The following is a 26,222-nucleotide window of genomic DNA, read 5'->3' as shown; positions in this document are numbered from 1 at the left end:
TATTCCATTTCTATTTTATAGCTTTGCCTTTGTAAATACTGTATTCATATCCACAGGATCCAAGCTCCTGGCAAACGTTTTGGTTCAAGGCCCGATCCAAACAGGTTTTTTTAAATGCCCGAGGCAGGAGAAACAAATGTTCTACAACCTCCCAATTCTCATTTTGGGAAGGCATGTTCAGGAACACCTCTGGTGCCCCCATGTCGATTCACAGGAGAAATAAATAAACCAGTTTTTAATTGTCTCAGGCTTTAAAAACATCAAGCCTCAAAATCACGTCTGTCTACTTTAAGATGCGATTTGGAAACACGTACGTTGAGATAAAATGTGCATTTTAATGCATTTTATGATAAAAGTATTTCATGAATTTCTGTGTGGATTTTAAATCAATCAATCAATCAATCAATCAATCAATCAAAGGAGGAGGAAATAATTCAGTTTTTAATTGCCTCAGGCTTTAAAAATATCAAGCATCAAAATCACGTCTGTCTATTTTAAAATGAGATTTAGAAACACGTACATTGAGATAAAATGTGCATTTTAATGCATTTTACGATAAAAGTATTTTATGAATTTCTGTGTGGATTTTAAATCAATCAATCAATCACAGTTTGAAGTAGAAACGGGAAGGAACGGACTTAATGAATGAACACATGTGAACTTGACATGGTCCAGAAACAGACCGATAGGGTATGGCATAAATTATATCACGTGCTACTGTGGAGGGAAATAAGTCAACCCTTGGCTGTCATATTTGGTGATGACGACCTTGTCTTCCATCATTTTACATTTAGTTTGTCTCTCCAAGGATATGAAAGTCTGGAGAATGGAAGAGATGTTAGAAAACTGGATTCCGTGAGCTGTTCAGTACTAAGTGAAGAGGGCTTGGATATCAGATGCTGACTGGCAATATTAATGTTATTACGCTTAAATCCCACCTTCCTTCCAGTATGGAACCCAAGTCAGGCGTACACATGATTTTGAGGGGGCCTCCTCTCCAGGCTTATTGGTCACATGAAACTTCCCAGACCTCCCTCCAGACCACACCCACTTTTTCAAAGCCACGCCCCTCAGCGGTCCCGCTTTACGCCCTGAATGTCTTTGAACTCTGGGTGGATGGAGATGGATCTGTGAGATGCCCACAGAAACTCATCTCTCACCTGTGGCTCCTAAAAGCTGTCAGCATGTGACACCCTGGGAACGCCTTCGACTGGCTGGCTAGACCAGGTGAGGGTAGCCAATGGGTCTCTCAAACCCTTGAGTTAGGAACTTCCCCTGCATGCAACGACAGGCTATGGTGGATCGAGCAGATGAGACCAATGGTGAGTCCAATGGTCAAGAACAGGGGTCGGCAAATTTTTTTAGCCGTGGGCTGGTCCACTGTCCCTCAGACCTTGTGGCGGGCCAGAGAAGCGGTGGCGGGGGAGCTGGAAGGAGAGGCAAGAGGGGCAAGTAATCCTCCTTCCCAGTCCCCGCCGCTGCGCTTACCTTCCCAGGGGCTGCCGCTGCCACCACCACCACTACTTCTCATGGGTAGGCAGAGCAAGCTCATCCACTGCGATGTCTGGCCCACAGGAGTACCAGGGGGCGGTGTTGGAGGGAAGGTGAGCAGCGCGAAAGGGCTGGCTCCGGAGGGGGGCTGCTCACAATGGCGCTCAGCCCAGGGGCGAAGGAAGAAGTCGTGACACCCGGGGCAGATGTCACGACATAGGGCAAGTTTGTGGTTGACCACAAACTTGACATGAGCCAACAGTGTGACGCGGCAGCTAAAAAAGCCAATGCAATTCTGGGCTGCATCGATAGGAGTATAGCATCTAGATCAAGGGAAGTAATAGTGCCACTGTATTCTGCTCTGGTCAGACCTCACCTGGAGTACTGTGTCCAGTTCTGGGCACCACAGTTCAAGAAGGACACTGACAAACTGGAACGTGTCCAGAGGAGGGCAACCAAAATGGTCAAAGGCCTGGAAACGATGCCTTATGAGGAACGGCTAAGGGAGCTGGGCATGTTTAGCCTGGAGAAGAGGAGGTTAAGGGGTGATATGATAGCCATGTTCAAATATATAAAAGGATGTCACATAGAGGAGGGAGAAAGGTTGTTTTCTGCTGCTCCAGAGAAGCGGACACGGAGCAATGGTTCCAAACTACAAGAAAGAAGATTCCACCTAAACATTAGGAAGAACTGACAGTAAGAGCTGTTTGACAGTGGAATTTGCTGCCAAGGAGTGTGGTGGAGTCTCCTTCTTTGGAGGTCTTTAAGCAGAGGCTTGACAACCATATGTCAGGAGTGCTCTGATGGTGTTTCTGCTTGGCAGGGGGTTGGACTCGATGGCCCTTGTGGTCTCTTCCAACTCTATGATTCTATGATTCTATGTGCTGTATTGCTTTGTATGACGCATGCGCTGTACATAGTGACGCTGCACATGCACTGTATAGTGGTTTGCCGCTGGCGCCTCTACAGCACCGTACGGATGGTGCCAGGCACCTGCAGCCACGAGCAGAGGAACTGGGCACCGGCTGGTCGGCGCTGGAGTGGCACCAAACCGCTATAGAGCGCATGTGCAGTGTCACACATATGCACTGTACATAGTGACGCTGCACATGCGCTGTATAGCGGTTTGCCGCTGGCACCTCTACAGCGCCGTACGGATGGTGCCAGGCACCTGCAGCCACGAGCAGAGGATCTGGGCACCGGCTGGTCGGCGCTGGAGTGGCACCAAACCGCTATAGAGTGCTTGTGCAGTGTCACACACATGCACTGTACATAGTGACGTTGCACATGCGCTGTATAGCGGTTTGCCACCGGCGCCTCTCCAGTGCCATACGGACGGTGCCAGGATCCCTCCATTGCAGCTGCAGCCACAAGCAGAGGAACCTGGCACTGTCTGTACGGCGCTGGAGGCAAACTGCTAAGTACAGCACATGTGCAGCGTCGCACGCATGTGCTGTATGTAGCAAAGCCACACATGCGCTGTATAGCGGTTTGCCACTGGCACCCTCTGCTTGCGGCTGCAGCTGTGAACGGAGGATCCTCCAAAGGCAGATGTGGCGGCACGATGGCTGCTCGCGCTGCGGCGAGCCCCAGCGGGGTGATTTCTTGTCACCCCGGCAGGCATGGAACCCGGGCCGTACCGCCCCCCCCCCGCCGCGCCGCCACTGGTTCAGCCAGCTTAGCCCAGCCCCCTTCCTCCTCTAGGCAGGGCGGGGAGAAGCCAGGAGGAGGGAGGGAGGGAGGAGGAGGCACTGCGGTGTGTGGGAGGGAGAGGGTGGAAATGGAATGGCGCAGGGGGGGAAATGGCGCAGCTCGAACGAACAGAATCCCCACGCCAATCCACGGACAGATCCTGAAGGCAATTGAGCCTGATCCAGCCCATGAGTCTTAGTTTGCCGACCCCTGGTCAAGAAGGTGGTTTCTGCAAGTGCTGTAGAGGGAAATGAGGGGTAGATGGGGCTCGTCAATCTGGGAAGATAGCACATCTAGGAGAAGGAAAACTCTGGCCCTAAACCGCCGCTGCCTTGCGGGACAAGAAGAGGCTAATGAATACACCCTACACAAATCTGCAGACGGTTGGATGGCGCCTCCTTCTGGCAGCTCCTGCCGCCAAGCTGGTGCCAAGCACCTTGCTCTGCTTTCCTCTAGATCACATCAGTGAGCCTGAGAGTGGGGTTGTGCCATCTGGGTAGCCCAGAACCCCCAAACACACTGTCCAGGCCTGCACCCCACGGAGGTCACTTTGATGCTGCTAACACAGCCGTTTGACTTCACCCCTGGAGGCACACTCCATTGTCTCTCAAGAGGGACGGATGCCGACAACAGCACAAAGCTAAAATTTATTTATGTTGCTCCGCCCTTGTTCGCTCCTGGCCCCTCCCACCCCTGGCAATGGTGGCCCCCAGGAAGTTGCTCAGAAGAGAATGTGTCCCTTTGGCTAAGGAAGGTTTCCCCACTCCAGCTTCAGGCCGTATCTTGGGATGTGTCTCAATCTCCTTTTTCACGCCCTCTCGTCTTGCAACATCCCGGTCGTGTCAATAACTGCATACGGATCTGGCAGTTTTAGTGCTTCTCCCCTGACCCCACCTCCTCTCCCGAAAGGTATCACATCCTTCTGTTTGATGTGTTGTTAGGAACGGTTGCTAAGGAGAGAAGGGTTCTATTACAATCCCAGTGATGCCCTCTCTATTAATACACTTTGCTATGCATACTTTAGAAGCAGACACCTCTCAGTTATAAAGAGCACGCAGATTTCAACAGAGGAATACTTTAACTTAGGTTACATACCCAGAGCTTGCAGGCAAGCCAATTAACGTCCGTCCCTCCCCACCCACAAACACACACTCCGGCCAATGCAACTGCTGGTATTTATAACAATGGTCGCCGAAGGACTCCCAGGGGGAGTATCTTTCCAAACTCCACAATCACAGGTCTCCCTCCCTCACGTTCTTAGAAAATGGAATGGATTGCCTCTTCTCGATGGGGTTACCTTGACGAGGTATTTCCATATCCATTGCTGCAGCTGGAGGTGGCCTCAGTGGCGCAGAACGCCTCCCATCAGCTTTGGCTGGTGCCCCAGCTGCACCCCTGTCCGCACATAGCCTGGCTTCTGTTACCTAAGCTCTGGCAACCTCTAGGTTAGATTACTGCAACACGTGGGGCCACCTCTGAAGACTGTTTGGAAGCTTCAGCCGGTGCAGAATTCAGTGGCCAGGTTGCTCAGATATAATGGGTTTGAACATATGACACCCATTCTGGCCTGAGTGCACCAGATCTCAGAATTCTGGGCCCAATTCTGAGCACAGCACACCATGTATGATGGTCCGCTATCATGTGAGTGAGGGGACGCACACACCCTTTTTCAACCCAAGGGCCACTTTCCGTCATGCCCAACCTTCTGAGGGTGGACAGACGCCACTCTCCATTCTCCAACCAGGCAAGGAAGAGGCATTTTCACAGTTTAAGGAGGAGTAAAGGTAAAAGGAGTTAAAAGAGCATAGCAGGGCCAGTGAAGGTGACAGGAGCCAGCCAGTCATAGATCACACTGGGCAAGTTGGAGTTAACTTTTTATGAGCAAAAGCAGGAGCTAATGAGCACAGCATCTCATCTCTGCCAGGCCCCTGCCCAGTGATGCAGTTGTGGGTCCCTGCCCTCCCACTGCTGCTGAAATCCCCTCCTCTCCAGGGTCTTTCCCAAGCAATCTGAGACTGCACCTCCATGAAGCTAACTTCTCCGCCCTCTTCATGCCTCTCCTGGTTCTGGGAGACCAGAGGAGAGGGGAGCTTGTTGTAGCAGGAGGGGAAGACACCCTGGCTTCTTCCCCACCCTGGCTCATCTCGGCCTCCCTCCTCCCTTGCTTCCACTTCTGGTCTTCTCTCTGCCACCAACTCTCCCAGCTCACTAAACCCTGTAACCTCTTCAGCTTCAGCCACCTCCTTCTCCAACTGACCACTCATTAACATCCCAGCACCAATTCCTGGGCTCTGAGCCTTCTTCCCTTGGGGGCGTCCCAGCTGGTTCCTCCCACCATTCCTCTGCATCCAACCAGTCCGTGGCAGAAGGGTGCAGCCTGCGTAAGATTTAGAGGGCCAGGAAGACAGGTCTGGGGTGGCCGCACGTGGCCCCCAGCCCTGCCAGTGCTTGAGTGTGTTAGGCCCTCTGCTGAAGCGTGCTGCGAGACTGGTTCTTGCCAGCCTGCCTAAGCCTTTGCAGCCATTTGCTTCTGAGTCCACAGGGCCTTCTTTAAAAACACGAGCATCTGTTAGGCCCATATGCGAGGGGTTCAGGTCCACCGTTCCTGCTCAGTGGCTGGACTGAGAATTCAGAGGCTTTAGCGGTAATGAGGAAAGATGCTTATCCCCTATTTATCACACCCTTGCACAGCCTGGCAACATCAGGCTAAAAAAGGTCCTTCACCCTTCGGGGATAATGCACAGGGCCTCCAAAGGCTTTATCGTGAATTCAATTCTGCCTTAATCCCTGGTGAGAAGGAGGTGTGAACTTAACCCCTGCTGCTGGCTCCTCCTAGCCAAAGCCTGTTTCGTGTTTTATCAGGAAGTTGGCAACAACTCACATTGATAACAGTTTTATATTCAACTTGGAAACACTGGTGATTTGAGGTTCCACCTCCAAAACCCAGATTCCCAGAAAAATTTTAGTTGCCTTGTCTTGAGGCATGTTTGGCTTTGTGATAACCCTGCCGGGTAGGTTTGGCCGACAGAAGCATTGGCTAGTCGGTCGCCATCTCTCCAGAGCAGAAACTTGAATCGGGGTCCCCTCTGCTCACCTGCTGCACTACATGGCTCTCACAGCTGCAAAATGACAGCTGTCAGTCAGCACTGAGCCCGGCATCCTGTTTTCTATAGGGATCCAGCCCTGTACGGCTTACTCCTGATTGAAATGCAGAGTGTTTGAGGATCGGGACATTCGCAGGGAAACCAAAATGCTTGTTTAGAAAGCTATTGTACTACCAACCTTACTGTATGCTTGTGAAACATGGACCACTTATAAACGCCATCTCCAACTCCTCGAAAGATTCCATCAACGGTGTCTCCGAAAATTTTTATACATCACTTGGGAAGACAGGCGAACTAATGCCAGTATACTGGAAGAAGCAAAGATCACCAGTGTTGAAGCAATGATTCTTCAACAGCAACTTCATTGGACTGGTCATGTTGTGCAGATGCCTGATTATCATCTTCCAAAGCAACTACTCTATTCCAAACTTAAAAATGGAAAACGTAATGCTGGTGGTCAACAAAAGAGGTTTAAAGACTATCTCAAGGCAAATCTTTAAAAATGTAGTATAAACACCAACAATTGGGAAACACTTGCCTGCGAGTGCTCCAATTGGAGAACAGCCTTTACCAAAGGTGTCATGGGACACTCGAACTCAGGACGTAGGGGAGAAACATGCTAAGAGGAAGGAACGCTTGGCAAATCCACACCGTGATCAACTCCTGCCTGGAAACCAATGTCCCCACTGTAGAAGGACGTGTGGATCCAGAATTGGCCTCCACCGTCACTTGCAGACTCATTTAAAACCATGTTTATGGAAGACAATCTTACTTGCCTACGAAGAACCGACACCAATAATTTTAAGGTGAACTCATTGTTGCTTGATCCCCAGCACGGACAGGACATATATTCACTGTATATTCAGAAGGGTTTGAAGAAACTAGGCTGACCATTCATGGCCTCCTCCAAAGAATTGTGGGAAATGTAAGGAGAGTGTTGAGAATTTGGCATTAAGACAAACCCAGTTACGACACACAGCAACAACCCCGCAGAGGTTTCTGGCTGGGAACCAGGGCAGTTTAAAGGTAATTTAAACTGGTTTGAATTTGTAGTGTGGACACACCTTGCTGTGTAGCCACAGAACACCCTCACTTTTCTGGGACAGGAAGGAAAGTTCTTACGGGTCTTAAGAATTAACAACATATGATGCAGCTTACTGAGGTTAACCCTGCTCTCTTCCAGGCTTGGGAAAAACCTTTTGTTGTCTTGTTCCAGGCCTAATTTCAGCCTGGAGAGAGGGCTGGGGGACATGACCTCTGCAGGCAGATGTCCTCCTGGGTCCAGGTCTGTTCCTCTATGATGGCACAGACACACCAACTGAGTTCCACTGGGGAGGCCTGATTCTGGTGCAGGGCTTAGCTTACTCTGTGGTGCTTCCATACATACAATGAAGGTCTGCCTTGCAATGTCTTGTGGGAAAAGCCTTCATGGTCCTGTGAGAGGTTTGACCCCCTCCCTCCCTCCACCTGCCTCTTTTAGCCTCTTCAGGCCACCAGATTCACACGCGATTTCCAAATTCTATGCAAACCACCTTCAGAAGCCGCCTGTCTGCTGGGCCCTTCATCCTCAAGGCTACCTATCCTGTTCTGCCTTCCACAAATCTATGGAGGCCGCCCATCAGTTCAAAACTAAAAAAGTCCAAAACCACAGAATCGGTAGTACAGATCCACCTGGTCTTACAGTGAGATGAACATGTGCTTTGGAGAGACCACACAATTGCTAAAGCGGGCATTCAAAATAGAACGGGAGGCGGGCAGCGCCTATAAAATTATATCAGTCCGTCGTAACCATGAAACGCTCATGTAAACAAACACAGAAATGCTGCCCTGGGTTCCCTCTCTCTCTCCCCCTTTATGCTTTCATTTTTCTAAAATTAATTGGGTGAGAATGGAACGAAGGAGGCAGCTCAAGCACGGTCAGAACTCACGGACTTCTCTCTCTGTAAGCGACGGCATGCCAGCAGCAGCAGCGGCAGCAAAGGCAGCAAAAGCCGCGGCTGCGATTTGTCTGGTTACCTGTAGCATGTTGAGAAGGAGGCTCCGGAACTTGGTGCCTTCCACCATGAAGAGCGCCATCTTGTCGCAGAGCTTGGCAGCCATGGAGGCAAAGCTGCGGTCCGTCACGGCCTTCTGGTAAATGGTCCTAACTATCTCCCCGAGCATCTCCTCGGAGTTGGTGGAGTTCTGGGCCTCCTCCATGAAGTTGGTGAGCTTGGAGTCCACCCCGCTGCTGTTGTTCCGCATGCTGTTGAGAATTTCAATTAGTTTGTCCATTTTGTTCTTTTGAGGGTTGGTGGACTCCACAGCCACTTCGTCCTGATCCGTGAAAAGGGAAAGACAAGGCATCTGTTATGCAAGGGAAACGTGGAGCGGGGGCAGGGGGGGGGGAGAGAAGAAAAAGGAAGGAAAGAAAAAGAAAAAAGACAGATCAGCACAGTTGCACCAAGCAAACGACAAGTTTGGAAGCATGGAAGGAGGCCTATGCAATTAAAGTATACATTAAGCATGCTGCGAAAAATCTGAACCTGCAGTGAGGAGCACCTTAAGTTTTAACTGGTGCTTACACACAACATCCAAGGGCGTGTCTACACTGCACACTGAATCCCATGTAACTGTCTCAACTCAGTTGGGGCAGGGGCATAGCTCAGGGGCTAGATGCAGATGGTCCCGGGTTTAATAATAATAATAATAATAATAATAATAATAATAATAAATTTATACCCCACCCATCTGGCTGGGTTTCCCCAGCCACTCTGGGCGGCTTCCAACAGAACACTAAAATACAATAACCGATTAAACATTAAAAGCTTCCCTAAACAGTCTCTGTCATCTTCAGGTAGGACTGGGAGCAGGCGCAGAGGAAGGGGAGTGCGGTGGGGGTGGTCCGCCCTGGGTATCACCACTGAGGTGGGGTGACAAAATGGAGGGCGGCACTCACTGCGGGGCCTGCAGTTTGCCCGAGCCACGCGTCTCTCCTGGGAGAGACACGGTGGCTTGGGAGCGCGCAGACTCCGCGCTGTCCAAACGGTCTGCCCACTGCCTTCCCCTCAGCTGTAGCGCGGCTTAGTGGGAGTGGGCAGGCAGACTCCTTGGAGGCCCAGCGGAGCGTCTTGCCCTGACTGGCCTCATATCTGGGCACAGGGCACGCGCGCCATCCCAGGCGCCCGATCGGCTTGCTCCGCCGCTGATTGGGAGACCACTTTGCCTGAAACCCGGGAGAGCGACTGCCAGTCAGAGCAGACAATTTGGAGTTCAATGGACCAATGGCCTGACTCATTATAAACCCTGTGTTCCTATGCTCACCAGGCAACTAACTAGAACGGCTCAGCTCAGATATGCTGAGCTTCAGAAATGGAACTGCATGAAGTGCCTATAGGCTCCTCTTCTGGAAATGAATCTTAAGGAAACCACAGCAATAAAAAGACAAACCTATTCCAAGCAAACATCTGGATAGGCCTCCAAGTCCAAAACTCTGCAGCCAAATGGGCCACTTTTTAAGGATGGAAGCTCTGTGCTTTTAACAGCCACCTGACAGAAAGAATTGAAGGAACGCAGCTGTCTCCTGATCACAGTGAGATGCTGTTGAAAAGCCATACATGTTGAATTTCTGCCGCACGTTGCAGGCTAAGAAAAGCTTTCTGACGGAAAGAGGTGTTTGGCAGTGGAACAGACTCCTTTAGGTGGTGGTATAAACTCATTGTCTTTGGAGGTTTTTAAGTAGAAGTTGGATCTCTCACGAGTGCTTTCGTTGAGGGAAATTTGCGCAATAAATACTTTCCATAGCTGGTTTCTGGGCACATGTCTGTGGCAACGTTTTTAAACAAGAGGTGATAGATAGGGGTGAATATATGTTGTTTTGGGGGTATTAGTCCTCGTAGGCAAAAGCAACAAAGAGCATAGAGTGACACCTAGTGGCAACACGCGGAATTAGAGGACACTGCGCTGGACCCGTTAAGACAGAAAACCAATGACATATAGCGACACCTAGTGGCAACAGCCTTCCTAATGCAAAGAGAAGACAGAGAGCAAAAGGAAATTCCGCAACAACCACATTTTTCTATAGGATCAACCTTCCCCGAGTTCCACAGGACTCAACTCTGAACATAAAGCACATACCCTGGAAAAAGCCAGCTAAAACATATCAGCGGTGTCCTATATAAATATATATATATATACATATCTGTGCATATATCTATATGGGTGGGTTTGAACACAATCCATCACAGACCTTTGTGAAGATGAAAAAATATACCTGCGTGATGAAAACAATACATGATGTTCCCAGTAAGGAGAACTACTAAAATGGACACCCCAGGTTGTGGCTCGGAATCACAATATTCAGAGATGTCTGTGATGCGGGATGCTTATTGCAAACTCGGGAGAAAGGTTGGCTCCTTGGGGTTTGTGGTTTCTCAATTCCAATCCTCCTTCTCCCCCCTGCCCATGGCTTCCTTCTTACTTAGCAATTGCAGCATGGAATTCCTTCCCCTGCCACTTGGGATAGAAAGACCCCAATCTCTGGCTCGTGCCCATGCCAGCATCACATTAGGCTGGCACAGCAGCACCCCCACCACCCACATAAAGGGGCCCATTGTCTGTGGGTTATGCCAAGGTAAGCCGCCTAGGGAAGGGCTCGGACAGGATTTGTTTGTCTGCTAACCTCCTAGCTGTGTGTGCTTATTTTTAATCTTCTTGGAGAAACAGGAAGTTGCTGCATTCCCACTGCACTACAAGCGACAATGATAATGTCAATGAACACATAGCATTTATGCAGCTAAGAATCCACAAACGCGACTCTCACTGCGAACTGGCAGGAGCAGCATGGCTCTCTGTAGCTCAGCCTTTCTCAACCTGTGGGTCCCCAGATGTTGTTGGACTACAACTCCCATCACCCCTAGCTAGCAAGGCCAGAGCTCAGGGATGATGGGAGTTGCAGTCCAACAACATCTGGGGACCCACAGGTTGAGAACTGCTGCTCTAGCTGCTTCCACCCTTCTGCACAAGAAGTGGCTCCCTTTGCCTTTGGGGAGGAAAGAGCACAGGATATACCTGCAATGTTTCTGGTCCTCATGGTGCAGAGCAAAATGTGCGTGCTAAGCCAGTTCTAAGAAGGGGTCAGGAACCGGCAAAGGCCTCTCTGAGAGCTCCAGAGATCAGAGGGCAAGGGATTTTGCACTGCCCCTTTCTCCAAACAGCTCAGACCTCCCCTGTGAAAACTGCTGGGCAAATAAGTGCACACCTACGTATTTTTCACTCCGGACCATAAGGCGCACCTAGATTTTAGAGGAGGAAATCAAGAAAAAAAATATTGGATCTTGCTCGCTGTCTTGGCTTCCTCTTTAGCCGCGCGCAACCTCTCCGGCTGGCAATACCCCCACCTCCTGCAAAAGCCCACAGGAGCCGCGCACCCTTTAAGGAGTGCGTGGCTCCTGCGGGCTTTTCTACGAGGAGTGAGAAGGGACTGACTGGCTGCGTCAGTCCCTTCTTCCTCCTGGGGAAAAGCCCACAAGAGCCGCATGAAGCCTGTGTGTGGCTCTTGGGGGCTTTTCCTGCCTGCCTCCCCCCTGCATTCGCTCCATAAGGCACACACACATTTCCCTTTACTTTTTAGGAGGGGAAAAGTGAGTCTTATGGAGCAAAAAATACGGTAACAGCAGGGGCAGCTTCGCCCCACTTTGCTGATTTCCCTGCCCTGCTGCCGCCACTGCAGGCCGAGAAGCGGGAGCCAATTTCGGATGAGACCCTGCCCAAAATTGGCACCGACGCTGGTGCTGCTTCTCCGCCAGTGGCGGAGGTAGCAGCGCAGCTGGGGCACCCGCAGGAGCGCCACTTCTGGGGCTTCCGCCGCCCGAGGCAGTGGCTTCCCCCTACCTAACATCTGGGCTGGGGATGGGAGCCTGCGTTTCAGCTTGCTTCAAGGGGCAAGGGAGTCACCTTCTCTTTTAGCCTCCTGCGTAGTCTGTCTTTGGAGGACTGGAGCAAGTTGATTTTGGGCCTCTCGCTTATCCGCTCGTGGAGACTGTCTTTCCGCCTGCTCTCCGGGTCCTGGATGTACTGCGGCGACTGCCTGTCCGTGCCGTCGCTGCCACGGTGGACCTCCAAGGGGATGTGCACCGTGCAGACAGAGGCGTCCTCGATTTTCAGGTTCTCAGTCTCTTTGGCATTTCTGTGCGCCTCCTTGTCGTTGGGCGAGTGTTTCTGGTTGTGGTGCCACCGCCGGTTTTGGCTGTAGCCGTGGTGGCCGGGCCGGCCTGCGGAGTGCGGCGCTTGGCCTCCCTGCGAGGGCTTCTGGTGTTCCCTGTTGTGTTTGGCCGTGCCCTGTTGGTGCTCTGTGTGTTGCTGAGACTTGTTTCCCCCGGGAGCCCTTTGCCTCCTGCAAAGACAAGCAGAGGGGTTATTGATTTGGTCCTCTTCCTCCTTTTTTTATTAAAAAAAATGCTGAATCCGTTATCACATTTCCCCCCACCCCCTTTGTAATTACTGTATTTTTCGCTCTATAAGATGCACCAGACCACAAGACGCACCTAGTTTTTGGAGGAGGAAAACAAGAAAAAAAATATTCTGAATCTCAGAAGCCAGAACAGCAAGAGGGATCGCTGCGCAGTGAAAGCAGCAATCCCTCTTGCTGTTCTGGCTTCTGGGATAGCTGCGCAGCCTGCATTCGCTCCATAAGACGCACACACATTTCCCCTTACTTTTTAGGAGGGAAAAAGTGGGTCTTATAGAGCAAAAAATACGGTACATAAATAAATTTTCACATTACCAAAACCTCAGTATAGATACCTTAAAAAATATCAAACAAACATTTATTTTCCTGGAGCAACAATAAAACTCCCAGAATGTTTGTAAAGCTAAGCAGGGTCCGGTATGGTTTAAAATGGGATGGGGGAAGCACATGTTGAGATTTCTGCATTGCAGGGGGTTGGAATAGATCAGGCATAGGCAAACTCGGTCCTCCAGATGTTCTGGGACTACAACTCCCATTACCCCTGACCACTGGTCCTGTTAAGCTAGGGGTTATGGGAGTTGTAGTCCCAAAACATCTGGAGGGCCGAGTTTGCCTATGCCTGGACTAGCTGGAACCTGGGGTCCCTCCCAATCCTACGATTTTATGATTCTATAAACTGAAGATAAACAGCGTAAAGAAATAACTATTACAGCAGGTTGAAAGCAGCACAAGCTTAGACATTAAAACCGAGCATTATAAAAAACACCCGTTTCCTCATAAACCTGTTCATATGTACTCTTTTATAATAAGCTAGCTTAATCATAGTTCGATGGACCAAATCTTCTCGATTCATTCAGATATAGTAGGAATATATATTCTTCCCCCGTATCAATTTTTAGCTAATATAATCTCAGCCGCAATTATAAGGTGAATCATTATTTTGTGATCATTTCCCATAATATCATCGTTTAGATAACCAAGCAGAAATATTTTAGGTTCCAAGGGGATATGGTATCCTAATATATCAGCGATATCAACCTGAATGGATTTCTAGAATATTTCCAATGGATGATAATTCCGGAAGATATGCATGTGATCTGTTTTCTTTTGGTCCTTTTTGTACCTGCACCTGCATTTGGGAACACCCAAGGGCTTTAGAGGATCTTCTGCCTCCCAGACATTAATGACAGAACTCACCAACAGTATTTGACATTATACTGAGAAGCAGTGTATAGGCTTTACTCATTTATTTAAAAAAAATACCCATCTATTGCAATTTCATTAATAATAACGATAATAATAATAATACTCAGGACAGTGTTTCTCAAACTTCGGTCTATTGGACTACAACTCCCATCTTCTCTGACAACTGGTCCTGTAGCTAGGGATGATGTGTGTTGTAGTCCAATAACAGCTGGGGACCCAAATTTGAGAAACACTGACATAGGAGGTTGGAAGGCACAGAAGCTAGGAGGGTGGTAGGGCAGTTTTCGGTGGTGCAGCCTAGTCTATGGAGCACTGTCCCCCCAAATGTAATCTCAAAACGCCAATTGAAAACGTTCTTGTTCATTTGGGCACCCGGCCTGTGATTTATTCTATCCTTGGTAGATCTGTTTGTTGTGCCTATGCTGTTAGGTGTCGTCGCTGTCCTTGTTGTTTTAAAAACAATTAATTTTGTGGAGGTGTCTTGTACTCTAGATCAGAGGAAGGATGGGGCGGAAAAAAACACCCGAAGGGCAAACAAAAAGACGAACAAGCAAACTGGCACCCCAGAAAATAAGATATTGCAGCAACAGGTCTTAATGTGGCGGCAACAGCCCCACTCTGCCAGGTATCATTTGTTTCATTTGTGAATCGTTTCCGCCAAAAAATCCTGAAGTGATTTAACAATAAAACGTACCTAAAAACGATTTTGAGCTCAACACATATACGGATCGTATCCTGTTCCAAGGATTCTCATTCTCTCTCTCTCTCTCTCTCTCTCTCTCTCTCTCTCTCTCTCTCTCGGTGTGTGGGGTAGTAGAGGAGGATGTGCTTTAAATGTACGGCGCGTCCACAGCCTGGGACAAAACTCTCCACTCAACTGGCTTGTTGGAAAAAGGAAAGGCTTTCGTAGACGCCAAGAGGATAACAGAGACAGAGCCTGTCTGATATGGGGTGATACATGCAGCGGCTACTTGTACAGGGAATCTCCTTATACTCCTTATCAGGAGCACCCTGGGCAAGGAGCTGTATCGGCAGCCCTCCTGCCCCCTTGGCAAGGAGAGCGCCCAGATGCCACAGGGGCCCCCTAGCCAAAGAAACACACACGGCAGATAGTTAACTCTGCATTGTCAAAAGCGGACACTTAGAGTCCTTTCTACGACTCCAAATACCCACAGACACCAGTCTGGTGTGCTCACCCGAAACCTTCTCGGGCTTTGCCTGCCTGCAGGCACTTTGAACCGGAGCAATGTATTACCAGAGCTCAAAATGTCCGAAACCGGTATCACGATCTGAACGCCATACTGCTTTCAGACCATTTATCAATATATTGCCCAGTTCTACTCAGCCCTAGGGAAGCGGGTGGCGCCGTGGGTTAAACCACAGAGCCTAGGACTTGCCAATCAGAAGGTCGGCAGTTCGAATCCCCACAACGGGGTGAGCTCCCGTTGCTCGGTCCCTGCTCCTGCCAACCTAGCAGTTCGAAAGCATGTCAAAGTGCAAGTAGATAAATAGGTACCGCTCCAGCGGGAAGGTAAACGGCGTTTCTGTGCACTGCTCTGGTTCGCCAGAAGTGGCTTAGTCATGCTGGCCACATGACCCAGAAGCTGTATGCCGGTTCCCTCGGCCAATAAAGCGAGATGAGCGCCACAACCCCAGAGTCGACCACGACTGGACCTAACGGTCAGGGGTCCCTTTACCTTTACTCAGCCCTATCCGGAGACGCTGGGGATTTGAACCCGGGACCCTTCGCATGCAAAGCATGCACCCTCAACTAGACAGCTACAGCCCTTCCCTTCCTGCAAAAGCTTGAAGTTGCAGCCCACCCGTAGAGCCTTTTGTTGTCTCCTAGATAAAATCAAGTACAGAAGACAGGGTTTTGCCAAACCCTGCGAACGAGGCAGATATCTGTCCCGTGTTGTCATAACACAGTAACTGTCTCCAAGCACTACACTTCCTTTTACAACCAGAACAGCCCTGGGGTTAGGCCACTGTAATGACATACCCCTCACAACAAAGATTGCATCTCTTATATTTATTTAAATCTGGGGGAAACCTACAAGCAAGTTATAACCCTAAAGTGATCGTTGGCTTTAGGGCTGTGATCCAAGCCTGCTTACTCAGAAGCAAGTGCCACTGACGTCAGCGGAAGGGGCTTCCGGTAAAATCTGTCTAAGATATTTTGGTTAGAGGAAGAGGCTGATTGATGATACAGTAAATTAGACTAAGTACCTGCGGGTGGCGCTGTGGGTAAAACCTCAGTGCCTAGGACTTGCCGATCGCATGGTCGGCGGTTCGAATCCCTGCGGCGGGGTGACCTCCCGTCTTTTGGTCCCAGCTCCTGCCCACCTAGCAGTTCGAAAGCACCCCTAAGTGCAAGTAGATAAATAGGTACCGCTTTATAGCGGGAAGGTAAACGGCGTTTCCGTGTGCTGCGCTGGTGCTGGCTCGCCAGAGCAGCTTCGTCACGCTGGCCACGTGACCCAGAAGTGTCTCCGGACAGCGCTGGCCCCCGGCCTCTTAAGTGAGATGGGCGCACAACCCTAGAGTCGGACGCGACTGGCCTGTACGGGCAGGGGTACCTTTACCTTTACCTGCACCTGTGCATTTGCAAAGATGTGGAGTTCTTGCTCCCTTGCAGTACACATTTATTCGAGGCCTGAGAACGTCCAAGGACCACGTGGCCATTTCAAATGGGTTTGCAAAAATTCATCCTCTCATTGCTTCTGCATGTGCACCCCATATCTCTTGCCTGTGCTCCCAGTTTCCCTGCCTCTCCATCTAACTCTTCCCTTTTGGCTGTCTCATATCACAACCCCTGCCTTAATTCCCCTTACTAGAAGCAGCCTAAGGGCCCCCGGCTTGTGTAGGCAAACAGGAGCCCATTTATGGTCATAGCCCACTGACCACAGAGACTATATTGGTGGAGCAGAAGTACCGCCTTGTAAAAATCCAGCATGGATGTCTTCTCTGACACCCATGGTGCTCGGCCCAGTAGACCTGAAGGAGGGTCTCTACCTCCATCGCTCAGCCTGGACACTGAGGTCCAGCGCCGAGGGCCTTCTGGTGCTTCCCTCACTGCGACAAGCCAAGTTACAGGGAACCAGGCAGAGGGCCTTCTCGGTAGTGGCACCCGCTCTGTGGAATGCCCTCCCATCAGGTGTCAAGGAAATAAATAACTATCTGACTTTTAGAAGACATCTGATGGAAGCCCTGTTTAGGGAAGTTTTTGATGTTTGATCGTGTTTTAAATATTCTGTTGGGAGCCGCTCAGAGTGGATGGCGAAACCCAGCCAGATGGGCGGGGTATAAATAAATAATTATTATTATATGATGATGATGATGATGATGATGATGATGATGATGATGGAAGCCTCACGGTTTTACCAAAGGCTCCTGCATATAACCAAGACATTTGCCAGTATGATACCGTTACATACAGTGATACCTCAGGTTAAGAACTTAATTCGTTCTGTGCAGAGCTTTGAGAAACTAAAAAATAAAGTGCAGGACTAGCTTCATTATTTCCAGATAATGGAGGCTTATAATTTGGACAAGAAAATTGGCTTCCAGGTGGAAAAATCTAAATTAGAAACAGAAGTGCTAGAACCCAAAACTAGGGACTTCCGGTTCAGCGCGACTCTGAGTCAGGCGGGGATCTTTTCCTCGGAGAAGAATCCCGAGCTTTTCGGAGGAAATAGGGGTTCCACAGGGCGCCGTGGTCCCCTGAAAAAGTATCTGGTGGGCGTTCAGATACACTGGTTCCCGCGGAGCCAAAAAGCGGACCTCCCAGCCGTCAGGTAACTCCGTTTGGGAGCGAAGAGTACGGCGGGGGGGGGGGAAGCGGGCTGAGGGAAGCCATAGCTGCCTCCGAAAACGCGAAGCCCCGAGCCTGCAGGAGAAGCGCTGGATTCTCAAAAGAAAGGAATTCGAGCCTAAAAAAAGGGTTAAAACTAAAGTGGATGTTATTTAAGGAAAGACTCGAAGAAAAGGAAGTCAAAACGAGCTCGACTTTTACCTGAAATCAGTGTGGACGCAGAGACCTAAGCAAAGCGGGAGAAAGTGTAAGTGACGCTAGCGGCTAAAGTTTTTCTCCCCGCTCTACGCTTTCTAAGACTATTTTAGAGGATACAAAATATCTGGCAAGAGAGAAAAGTAGAGGGGGAGCAAAGAGGTAACATTTGGAAACTGTCTGATATAATCTAGCCCTCTTCGAGATAGTGGGAAGAGGAAGAACTTAGTTTCATCCCTGAAAGTTCTACGTAACGGAAGACTCCATTGTGCTACGGCGTGGGCGCCATTACTTATTGATTTTCATGATTTTCGTGCTTTAGAAGAGAGAGGGAAAGGGAGGTACGGTATCGGTGCCCCCCTCCCCTCCTTGAAACTCGGGACTATAGATTGACTATAATTGATATTGCTTTTCTTTTCCTGAGGAAAGGAATTGGAAAACCTTCTCCCCTCCCTCTTTTTCCCCGTGTGCTTTCCTTCATCATTCTATTGTTGGCAGACCTCTGGTGGATGGGAGAGAAACTACAACTCACTTCGTTAGCATTTGCTAACCTCCCTGGGCTGGCTTAACGCCTCTGAAGGTACCTGAAAGTCGGACTCAAACACCTGAGGGAAGGACCTTGGTTTGCTGGAATTTCTTTTGGACCCTCCTGCTGATCGGATTTGTAGTGGAACTTAGCCCAATTGGGGGCAAGAAGATAAAGAAGACAAGAAGATAAGGAGTGGTTCTATTAAAAAGATATTATTCTGCAAAAGATACCATAAGGAATAGACTATTAAGAGTCAGGAAGAGCTGGCTTAAATATCTGATCTGATCTGATCTAGACTTAAACTCTGGATATTTACGATTGGAATATAATTTGAATTATGACCGGAGCCCCGAATTTTGATCCCTGACTTTCTTTTTGGTGGGATGTTGGAATATTTTATTTAGTGGGCTAGCTAATCTGGGGACATCAAGAAGAAATTATTGGAACGCTATTTTAGATGTCCTAGTGGAACTGGTTTTGAGCTTTGTTGTTACTGATAGAATTGAATTACTATTACTATTAATTTTTTTTTCTTACATTTAATTGAAAATGTCCTATCAACCAAAGAAAGGTGGGAATGGGGGGACTCCAGTAGAAAGAAAGGGGTCCAAGCAAGAATCAGATTTCAGATCGGAAATCTTAAAAATGTTTGCAGAAATTAGACAAAGTGAGAAGAATTTAGAAACAAAAATAGAACAGGTAGATTTAAAGATAGGGAAAATGGACAGGAAAATAGACGAAACTGTAAATGAATTGAAAGGTCAAATTAGGGAGGTATCCAAAAGAACTCATACACTAGAGGAGGGAATGAAAAAGACAAAATTGGAAATGAAAGAACTGAAACGTGAAGATGACAAAATCAGAGTAGGTCTCTTAGAAACTAATAAATCACAAGAGGAAATGTGGGATGCGATCTCCATGAATGAACTTAGACAACGGGAAGTTAATCTAAGACTGAGGGGGGTCCCAGAAAACCAAGGTGAAAACATCAGACAAAAATTAATAATAGAATTGGCACAATGGTTGGAGTACCAAGCAGAAGAGATAGCAGGCATGGTACAGAATGCCTTTAGAATGAAAGTGAGAACGACAAGGGCAAGAAGATTGCCAGGAGACTGTTTGATAACCTTCAAGGATAGAGATATGAGAAATTTGGTACTCCAAAAAAATAGAGAAAAAAGACTAATGATAGATGGGAGTTATATAATTATTTTTAAAGACATTCCAATTAGACTGTTAAAACGAAGAGACCCCTATAAGCCTCAGGTGCAAATTCTTAAAAAGAACAATATTGAATTCAAATGGGAGTTCCCGGAGGGGATCTCCTTTACTTATAAAAACAAGAGACACAGACTGTCTAGTCCGGAAGAGATAGGTAAATTTCAGAGGAAATATAAGGAATTGTTAATAGAGGAAGAAGAAGAACTTAAAGGAGCAACAGGAGGAGAGGAGGTTAAAGGCGTGAAGGACTTGGGGGAGAGGAAAAATTTGGGAGAAAGACTAGAGGGAGAAGAGGAGGGGGAGGGAGAGGAGGAGGAGGAGGAGGAAGAAGAAGAAAGACTATAAAGAATTACTATATAGGAAAAATCTTTTTTTTGATTATTTGGAAATAAAATGGCGTTAAAATTATGGAATTGGAATATTAATGGATTGAACGATAAAAAAAAACGGAACAAGGTGGAACAATTTCTAAAGAAAAAAAACCTAGATATAATCTGTTTGCAGGAGACACACGTGGCGAAAAGGCATAGGAAAATTTTAGTGAATAAAAGACTTGGAAATGAATTTATATCCTCAGACAAAGGGAAAAAAAGAGGAGTGATATTGTATATAAAAAATAAACTTGAGGCTCAGCAAGTATTTAAGGATGAAGAGGGAAGAATCATAGCTGTCCAAATCAATTGGCAAGGTGAAAAACTAATAGTGGTTGGGATTTATGCACCTAATGGAAACAAAACAGACTTTTATAAAAATTTGGAAGAAAAACTGCTGGAATATGTAGATCAAAAAATAATCCTGATGGGTGACATGAATGGGGTAGTGTCAACAGAAATGGACAGACTGAGAGATGGTGGGACAAAAGAAGGTAAACTACCCAAAACATTTTTCGAAATGGTCAAAGATTGTAACTTAATCGATATTTGGAGGTTAAAACACCCGCTAGAAAAACAATTCACCTTTTACTCAGAACCAAATCAATCGATGTCCAGAATTGATCAAGTCTGGATCTCGAGTGAATTAATTTCAAGAATTATTCAGGTAGAAATTGAACCAAGAGTAATTTCAGATCATAGTCCAATTAAACTAGAACTTAAAGGCTTTGAAGAAAGATCATTTAGGTGGAGAATAAATGAAGGCCTATTTGATGATCAAAATTTTACCCAAGAGGCACAGAAGAAAGTAAACGATTACTTTGTGGATAATTGTAATAAAGGAACGAAGATGAGTATAGTATGGGACGCAAGCAAGGCAGTGATGAGAGGGTTCTTTATACAAAAAAACTCATTTAAAAAGAAGAACAGAGAGAAAGTAAAGACAGAGATTTTAAAACAAATTATGGAAAATGAGAAAAAGCTAATTAAAAAACCAAATAATATAAGAATTAGACAAAGTATTAAAGCCCTGCAAACTCAATTTGCGATGATAATAAATAAAGAGGTGGAATGGAACATTAAAAGAATTAGACAAAAAAACTTTGAGTTTGCAAATAAATCAGGAAAATGGCTTGCTTGGCAGATTAAGAAAAGGAAAGAACAAAGTACAATAAACAAAATTAATGTGGAAGGAGAAGAGATAGTTAGCCCCAAGGGTATTAGAAAAGGATTTCTGGACTTCTACAGACACTTGTATAGGAATAAAGAAAAGAACAGTATGAGGAAAATAGAAAGATATCTAAAAGGAAAAGAAGTGCAAAAGATCCCAACAGAAGCAACAGAAAGGCTGAACACCCAGATTAATAATGAGGAGATTAAGGAGGTAATTACAGAATTGAAAAATGGGAAATCCCCAGGACCAGATGGGTTCACAGCAAGGTATTATAAAGAGTTGAGAACAGCTCTAACAACACCATTAAAAGAAGTAATGAACAACATTTTAAAAGAGAGAGAGATTCCGGGGACTTGGAAAGATGCATTTATAACTTTTATTCCAAAAGAGGATGCGGACCAAACACAAGTAAAAAATTATAGACCGATTTCCCTATTAAATACGGATTATAAAATATTTGCAGGAATAATGGCGAAGAGATTAAAAAAGGTATTACAAGAAATCATCCATGAGGACCAAGCGGGTTTCCTTCCTGGCAGACAGATGAGGGATAATGTGAGGAACATAATAAACACGCTAGAATATCTGACAGCTAGGAATGAAAGACAGGCAATGCTAATGTTTGTGGATGCCGAAAAGGCATTTGACAATGTATCATGGGATTTCATGTTAAAAAATATGGAATATATGGAATTGGGAAATGATTTCTTGAACGGAATTAAGGCAATATATACTGAACAAAAGGCGAAATTGATAGTGAATAATGTGATAACAGAAGAAATCGAAATATCAAAAGGTACTAGACAGGGCTGTCCGCTCTCACCTTTGCTGTTCATAATGGTCTTGGAGGTTTTTCTGAATTCAATCAGGGAAAATAAAAGGATAAAGGGGGTGATAGTAGGCAAAAATGAATACAAGGTCAAGGCCTTTGCCGACGATTTGGTAATAATGGTGGAAGATCCGATGAATAACGCTCTTGAAGTGTTAGAGGAGATTGAGAAGTTTGGCGAGGTCGCAGGCTTTAAGTTAAATAGGAAAAAAACTAAAATTATAATCAAAAATATGGACCAAACAATGACTGAAGTGTTGCAGCAACAAATAGGTATTGAAGCTGTTAAAAAGGTTAAATACCTGGGAATATGGTTAACTCCAAAAAATATTGATTTGTATCAAAATAATTATGTTCCGGTCTGGAATCGAATTAAGAAAGATCTGGAGGGATGGGGAAGGTTAAAACTGTCTTTTTGGGGCAGAATCTCAATGGTGAAGATGAACGTGCTCCCAAGGATGCTATTCTTATTCCAAATGATCCCAATATTAAAAGGAGTAAAGATATTTGAGGAATGGCAAAGAACGATCTCAAGATACATCTGGCAGGGCAAAAAGCCGAGAATTAAATATAAATTATTAACAGATGCAAAAGAAAGAGGAGGCTTCGCCCTGCCAGATTTAAGACTATACTATGAGGCCTCATGTCTTTGCTGGATAAAAGAATGGATAAAACTTAAAAATACTAAACTACTGGATTTGGAGGGTTTTGATGCAAGATTTGGGTGGCACGCGCATTTATGGCAAGAGAAGAAACTGGGTTATAAAACGTTCGAAAACCACATCTTCCGGAAATCGTTGTTGGAAGTGTGGGACAGATATAAGAACATATTGGAAATGGGAGTCCCACACTGGCTATCTCCACTAGAGATTATGGGAGTTAAGAAAACTAACATGAGAAGTAACTGGATTACTTATGGAGACTTGGTGGTAAAAGAAGATGGGAAATGGAGACTGAAACCATATGAGCAAGTAAAAGAACATGTGTTTGATTGGCTGCACTATTATCAGATAAGTAATATGTTTAAAAAGGATATAAAAGAAAGAGGGTATAAGGAAAAAGACTCGAAATTCCAAATAGAAATTGTTAATAATGATTGTAAGATAATCTCAAAAATGTATAAAATTCTATTGGAATGGTATACGTTGGATGAGGAAGTAAAAGCAGTAATGATCCACTGGGCCAGGGATTTAGGGTATAGTATAGATTTGGAAGACTGGCAAAAAATATGGAATGAAAACCTGAAGTTTACAGCATGCACTACGTTGAAGGAAAACACTATGAAGATGGTATACAGATGGTATATGACCCCTGCTAAATTAGCAAAAATGTATAAAATCTGTAATAAATGTTGGAAATGCGGGGAGAAGGAGGGTACATTTATACATATGTGGTGGGAGTGCAAAAAAGTGAAGGGATTCTGGGAACTGGTTTACAATGAGTTAAAGAAAATGCTGAAATATAGCTTTGTGAAGAAACCAGAGGCCTTCTTGTTAGGAATAACTAGAAATGATATAAAGAGGAGGGATCGCAAAATCTTCCAATACGCAACAACAGCTGCGAGAATATTGCTGGCCCAAAGGTGGAAGCAGAAAGAACTTCCAAACATCGAAGAATGGAGAGAAAAACTGACAAATTTCGCAGAACTTGATAAACTAACTGGGAAAATCAGACTCAAGAGAGACCAGGAGTTTTTAGAGGACTGGGGGAAATTTAGAGATTATTTGAAAACTGTATGTGAGGAAAACACAACGCTAGTGTGTTTTAAAGAAGCTTTGTGAAAAAAATAAGGAATATTGCAAAAATGTAAAAGAGGATGGGAAAATGTATTAAAATGGTAATATTATAATTAAGGAATGTGTAGATAAGAAATCAAGTACGGATGATTGTCAGAGGAGTTGAGGGAGGTCGAATAAGTTAAAATGAGTGATGTTTAAAATTGTATGATTAGAGATATTATGGAAAACTCAATAAAATATTAAAAAAAAAAAAAAAAGAACCCAAAACTAAGATCATGTCAAAAATGTATAACTTGCTGTTGAAATGGAATACACAGGATGAAACGGTTAAGTCAGCTATGATTAAATGGGCACAAGATGTTGGACATAACATTATGTTTGCTGACTGGGAACAGTTGTGGACCACCGGTATGAAATTTACGGCATGTAATGCCCTAAGAGAGAATATTATGAAAATGATATACAGGTGGTACATGACACCAGTCAAGCTCGCAAAAATATATCATTTGCCTGATAATAAATGTTGGAAATGTAAGGAGGTTGAAGGTACATTCTTTCACCTTTGGTGGACGTGCCCAAAGATTAAGCCTTTCTGGGAGATGATTTATAATGAAATGAAAAAGGTATTTAAATATACCTTCTTGAAGAAACCAGAGGCTTTTCTCTTGGGCATAGTCGGCCATTTGGTGCCAAAGAAGGATAGAACTTTTTTTATGTATGCTACAACGGCAGCAAGAATACTTATAGCAAAGCACTGGAAGACGCAAGATCTACCCACTCTGGAAGAATGGCAGATGAAGTTGATTGACTGTATGGGACTGGCAGAATCCGCGACCAGGGAGAAGAGTCGGCAGAAGAAGATTGGAAGAAATTTAAGGACTATTTACAGAAACATTGCAAAATTAATGAACTTTGAAAGATGCTGGATTGAATTTATGTGGTCTCTAGCTGTTATGGTAAAAAGAATTGGTATAAATATTGTTTAAGTTACAAAATTTAAGAAGTTGATTGGAAAATAAGGTGTTAGTTAAATGGAATGTTAAGAGATTAGGATTTGCTGGATAAACAATTTGAACTAGAAAACAAGAAGGGGAGGTATGAGGAAGTCAAGGAAATATGTTATTGAAAATTGGTATTGAAATTGATTTGTTTTTAATATTTTTTTTCTTTTTCTTTTTTGTTTGTATAAAATTGAAAACTCTAATAAATATTTATTAAAAAAAAAGAACTTAATTCGTTCTGGAGGTCTGTTCTTAACCTGAAACTGTTCTTAACCTGAGGTACCACTTTAGCTAATGCCACACGATTTCTGTTCTCATCCTGAAGCAAAGTTCTTAACCTGAGGTACTATTTCTGGGTTAGCGGAGTCTGTAACCTGAAGCGTCTGTAACCCGAGTTACCACTGTACTCCTCTTGGTAACAGCCATTGGGGCAGCTTAGCCAGCCCCACCTTTCCCCCATATTCCACTGGCAGTGCATGTATATAGGGGGCACAGGGGACAACACAGTGCTGTAGAATAGATGTCCCTATTTTCATCTGAGGAAGGTTGCGGTGTGTGCAGACGCAGCTAGGCTGAAAACACTTATCTTCCTTGTCTATTGGCCGGGCAGGCAGGGATGGAAGGGGGCTGCAGAGTCCACAACATTTGGAGGGTCATCAATTCCCCAAAGCTTCTTTCCTTGAGTCCTCCCCTCTTTTGTCTTGCTACTCTGTTGGGGCTTTGCTTTCCTCGTTCCCAAGGAAGATCACCATCCTGTCCTGCTCTCTTAAGATCAAAGCACCATCTCAAGCCCAGCCAGAGGCAGGTAAGATGTAGCTCTGGCCTATGTGCCACAAAAACAGCTTGGCCAATAAAGCAAACTCAGCAAACAGCAACAAATCCCCACGCACAGCACAGTATAGATTTTGTTGCTGATGCATGGTTTCCCAATGCACACAGGAAGCTGTCCTATCAGAGGTCAGAGAACTGCGACATCTAGCTCAATCCTGTCTGTTCCCACGGACAGTGACCGTCTGGGGTCTTAGACAGAGGTCTTCTCCATTTCCTGTTGCCTAAGTATCTTAACTGAAGTTGCTGGGATTGAAACTTGAACCTTCTGCACACACAGGTGAGAAATGCATGATTCTGAGAGGTTAGTTCAATTGCTGAAGGCAGACTTCCTATTCATTAGAATTTGTTTTTTTTTTGGGGGGGGGAGTCTATTTGGTTTCCGGGACCCGGGTGGCGCTGTGGGTTAAACCACAGAGCCTAGGACTTGCTGATCAGAAGGTCGGCGGTTCGAATCCCCATGAGCTCCCGTTGCTTGGTCCCTGCTCCTGTCAACCTAGCAGTTCGAAAGCACGTCAAAGTGCAAGTAGATAAATAGGTACCGCTCCGGCGGGAAGATAAACGGCGTTTCCGTGCACTG

General features: G+C 46.1%; 1 protein-coding gene across 4 annotated transcripts in view; it reads right to left on the bottom strand.

Moving 5' to 3' along the window:
- The window catches only part of CTIF (cap binding complex dependent translation initiation factor), a 189,530-nt gene that overhangs the window by 44,448 nt on the left and 118,860 nt on the right, over window positions 1-26,222 (bottom strand). For 2 of the 4 annotated variants that reach the window (XM_083575659.1, XM_083575661.1), the window contains 2 exons: window positions 12,222-12,660; window positions 8,304-8,633 (listed from right to left, as the gene is read on the bottom strand). In XM_083575659.1, coding sequence (XP_083431785.1) covers window positions 8,304-8,633; window positions 12,222-12,660 — 769 coding nt within the window. The remainder of the gene's footprint in view (window positions 1-8,303; window positions 8,634-12,221; window positions 12,661-26,222) is intronic. The other 2 variants (XM_083575660.1, XM_083575662.1) reach the window with 1 other exon arrangement.

The sequence above is a fragment of the Podarcis filfolensis genome (genome assembly GCF_964270895.1).
Source record: "Podarcis filfolensis genome assembly, chromosome: 11".
In the NCBI taxonomy this organism is placed as follows: Eukaryota; Metazoa; Chordata; class Lepidosauria; order Squamata; family Lacertidae; genus Podarcis; species Podarcis filfolensis.
This window is presented reverse-complemented; position numbering and strand designations above follow the sequence as displayed.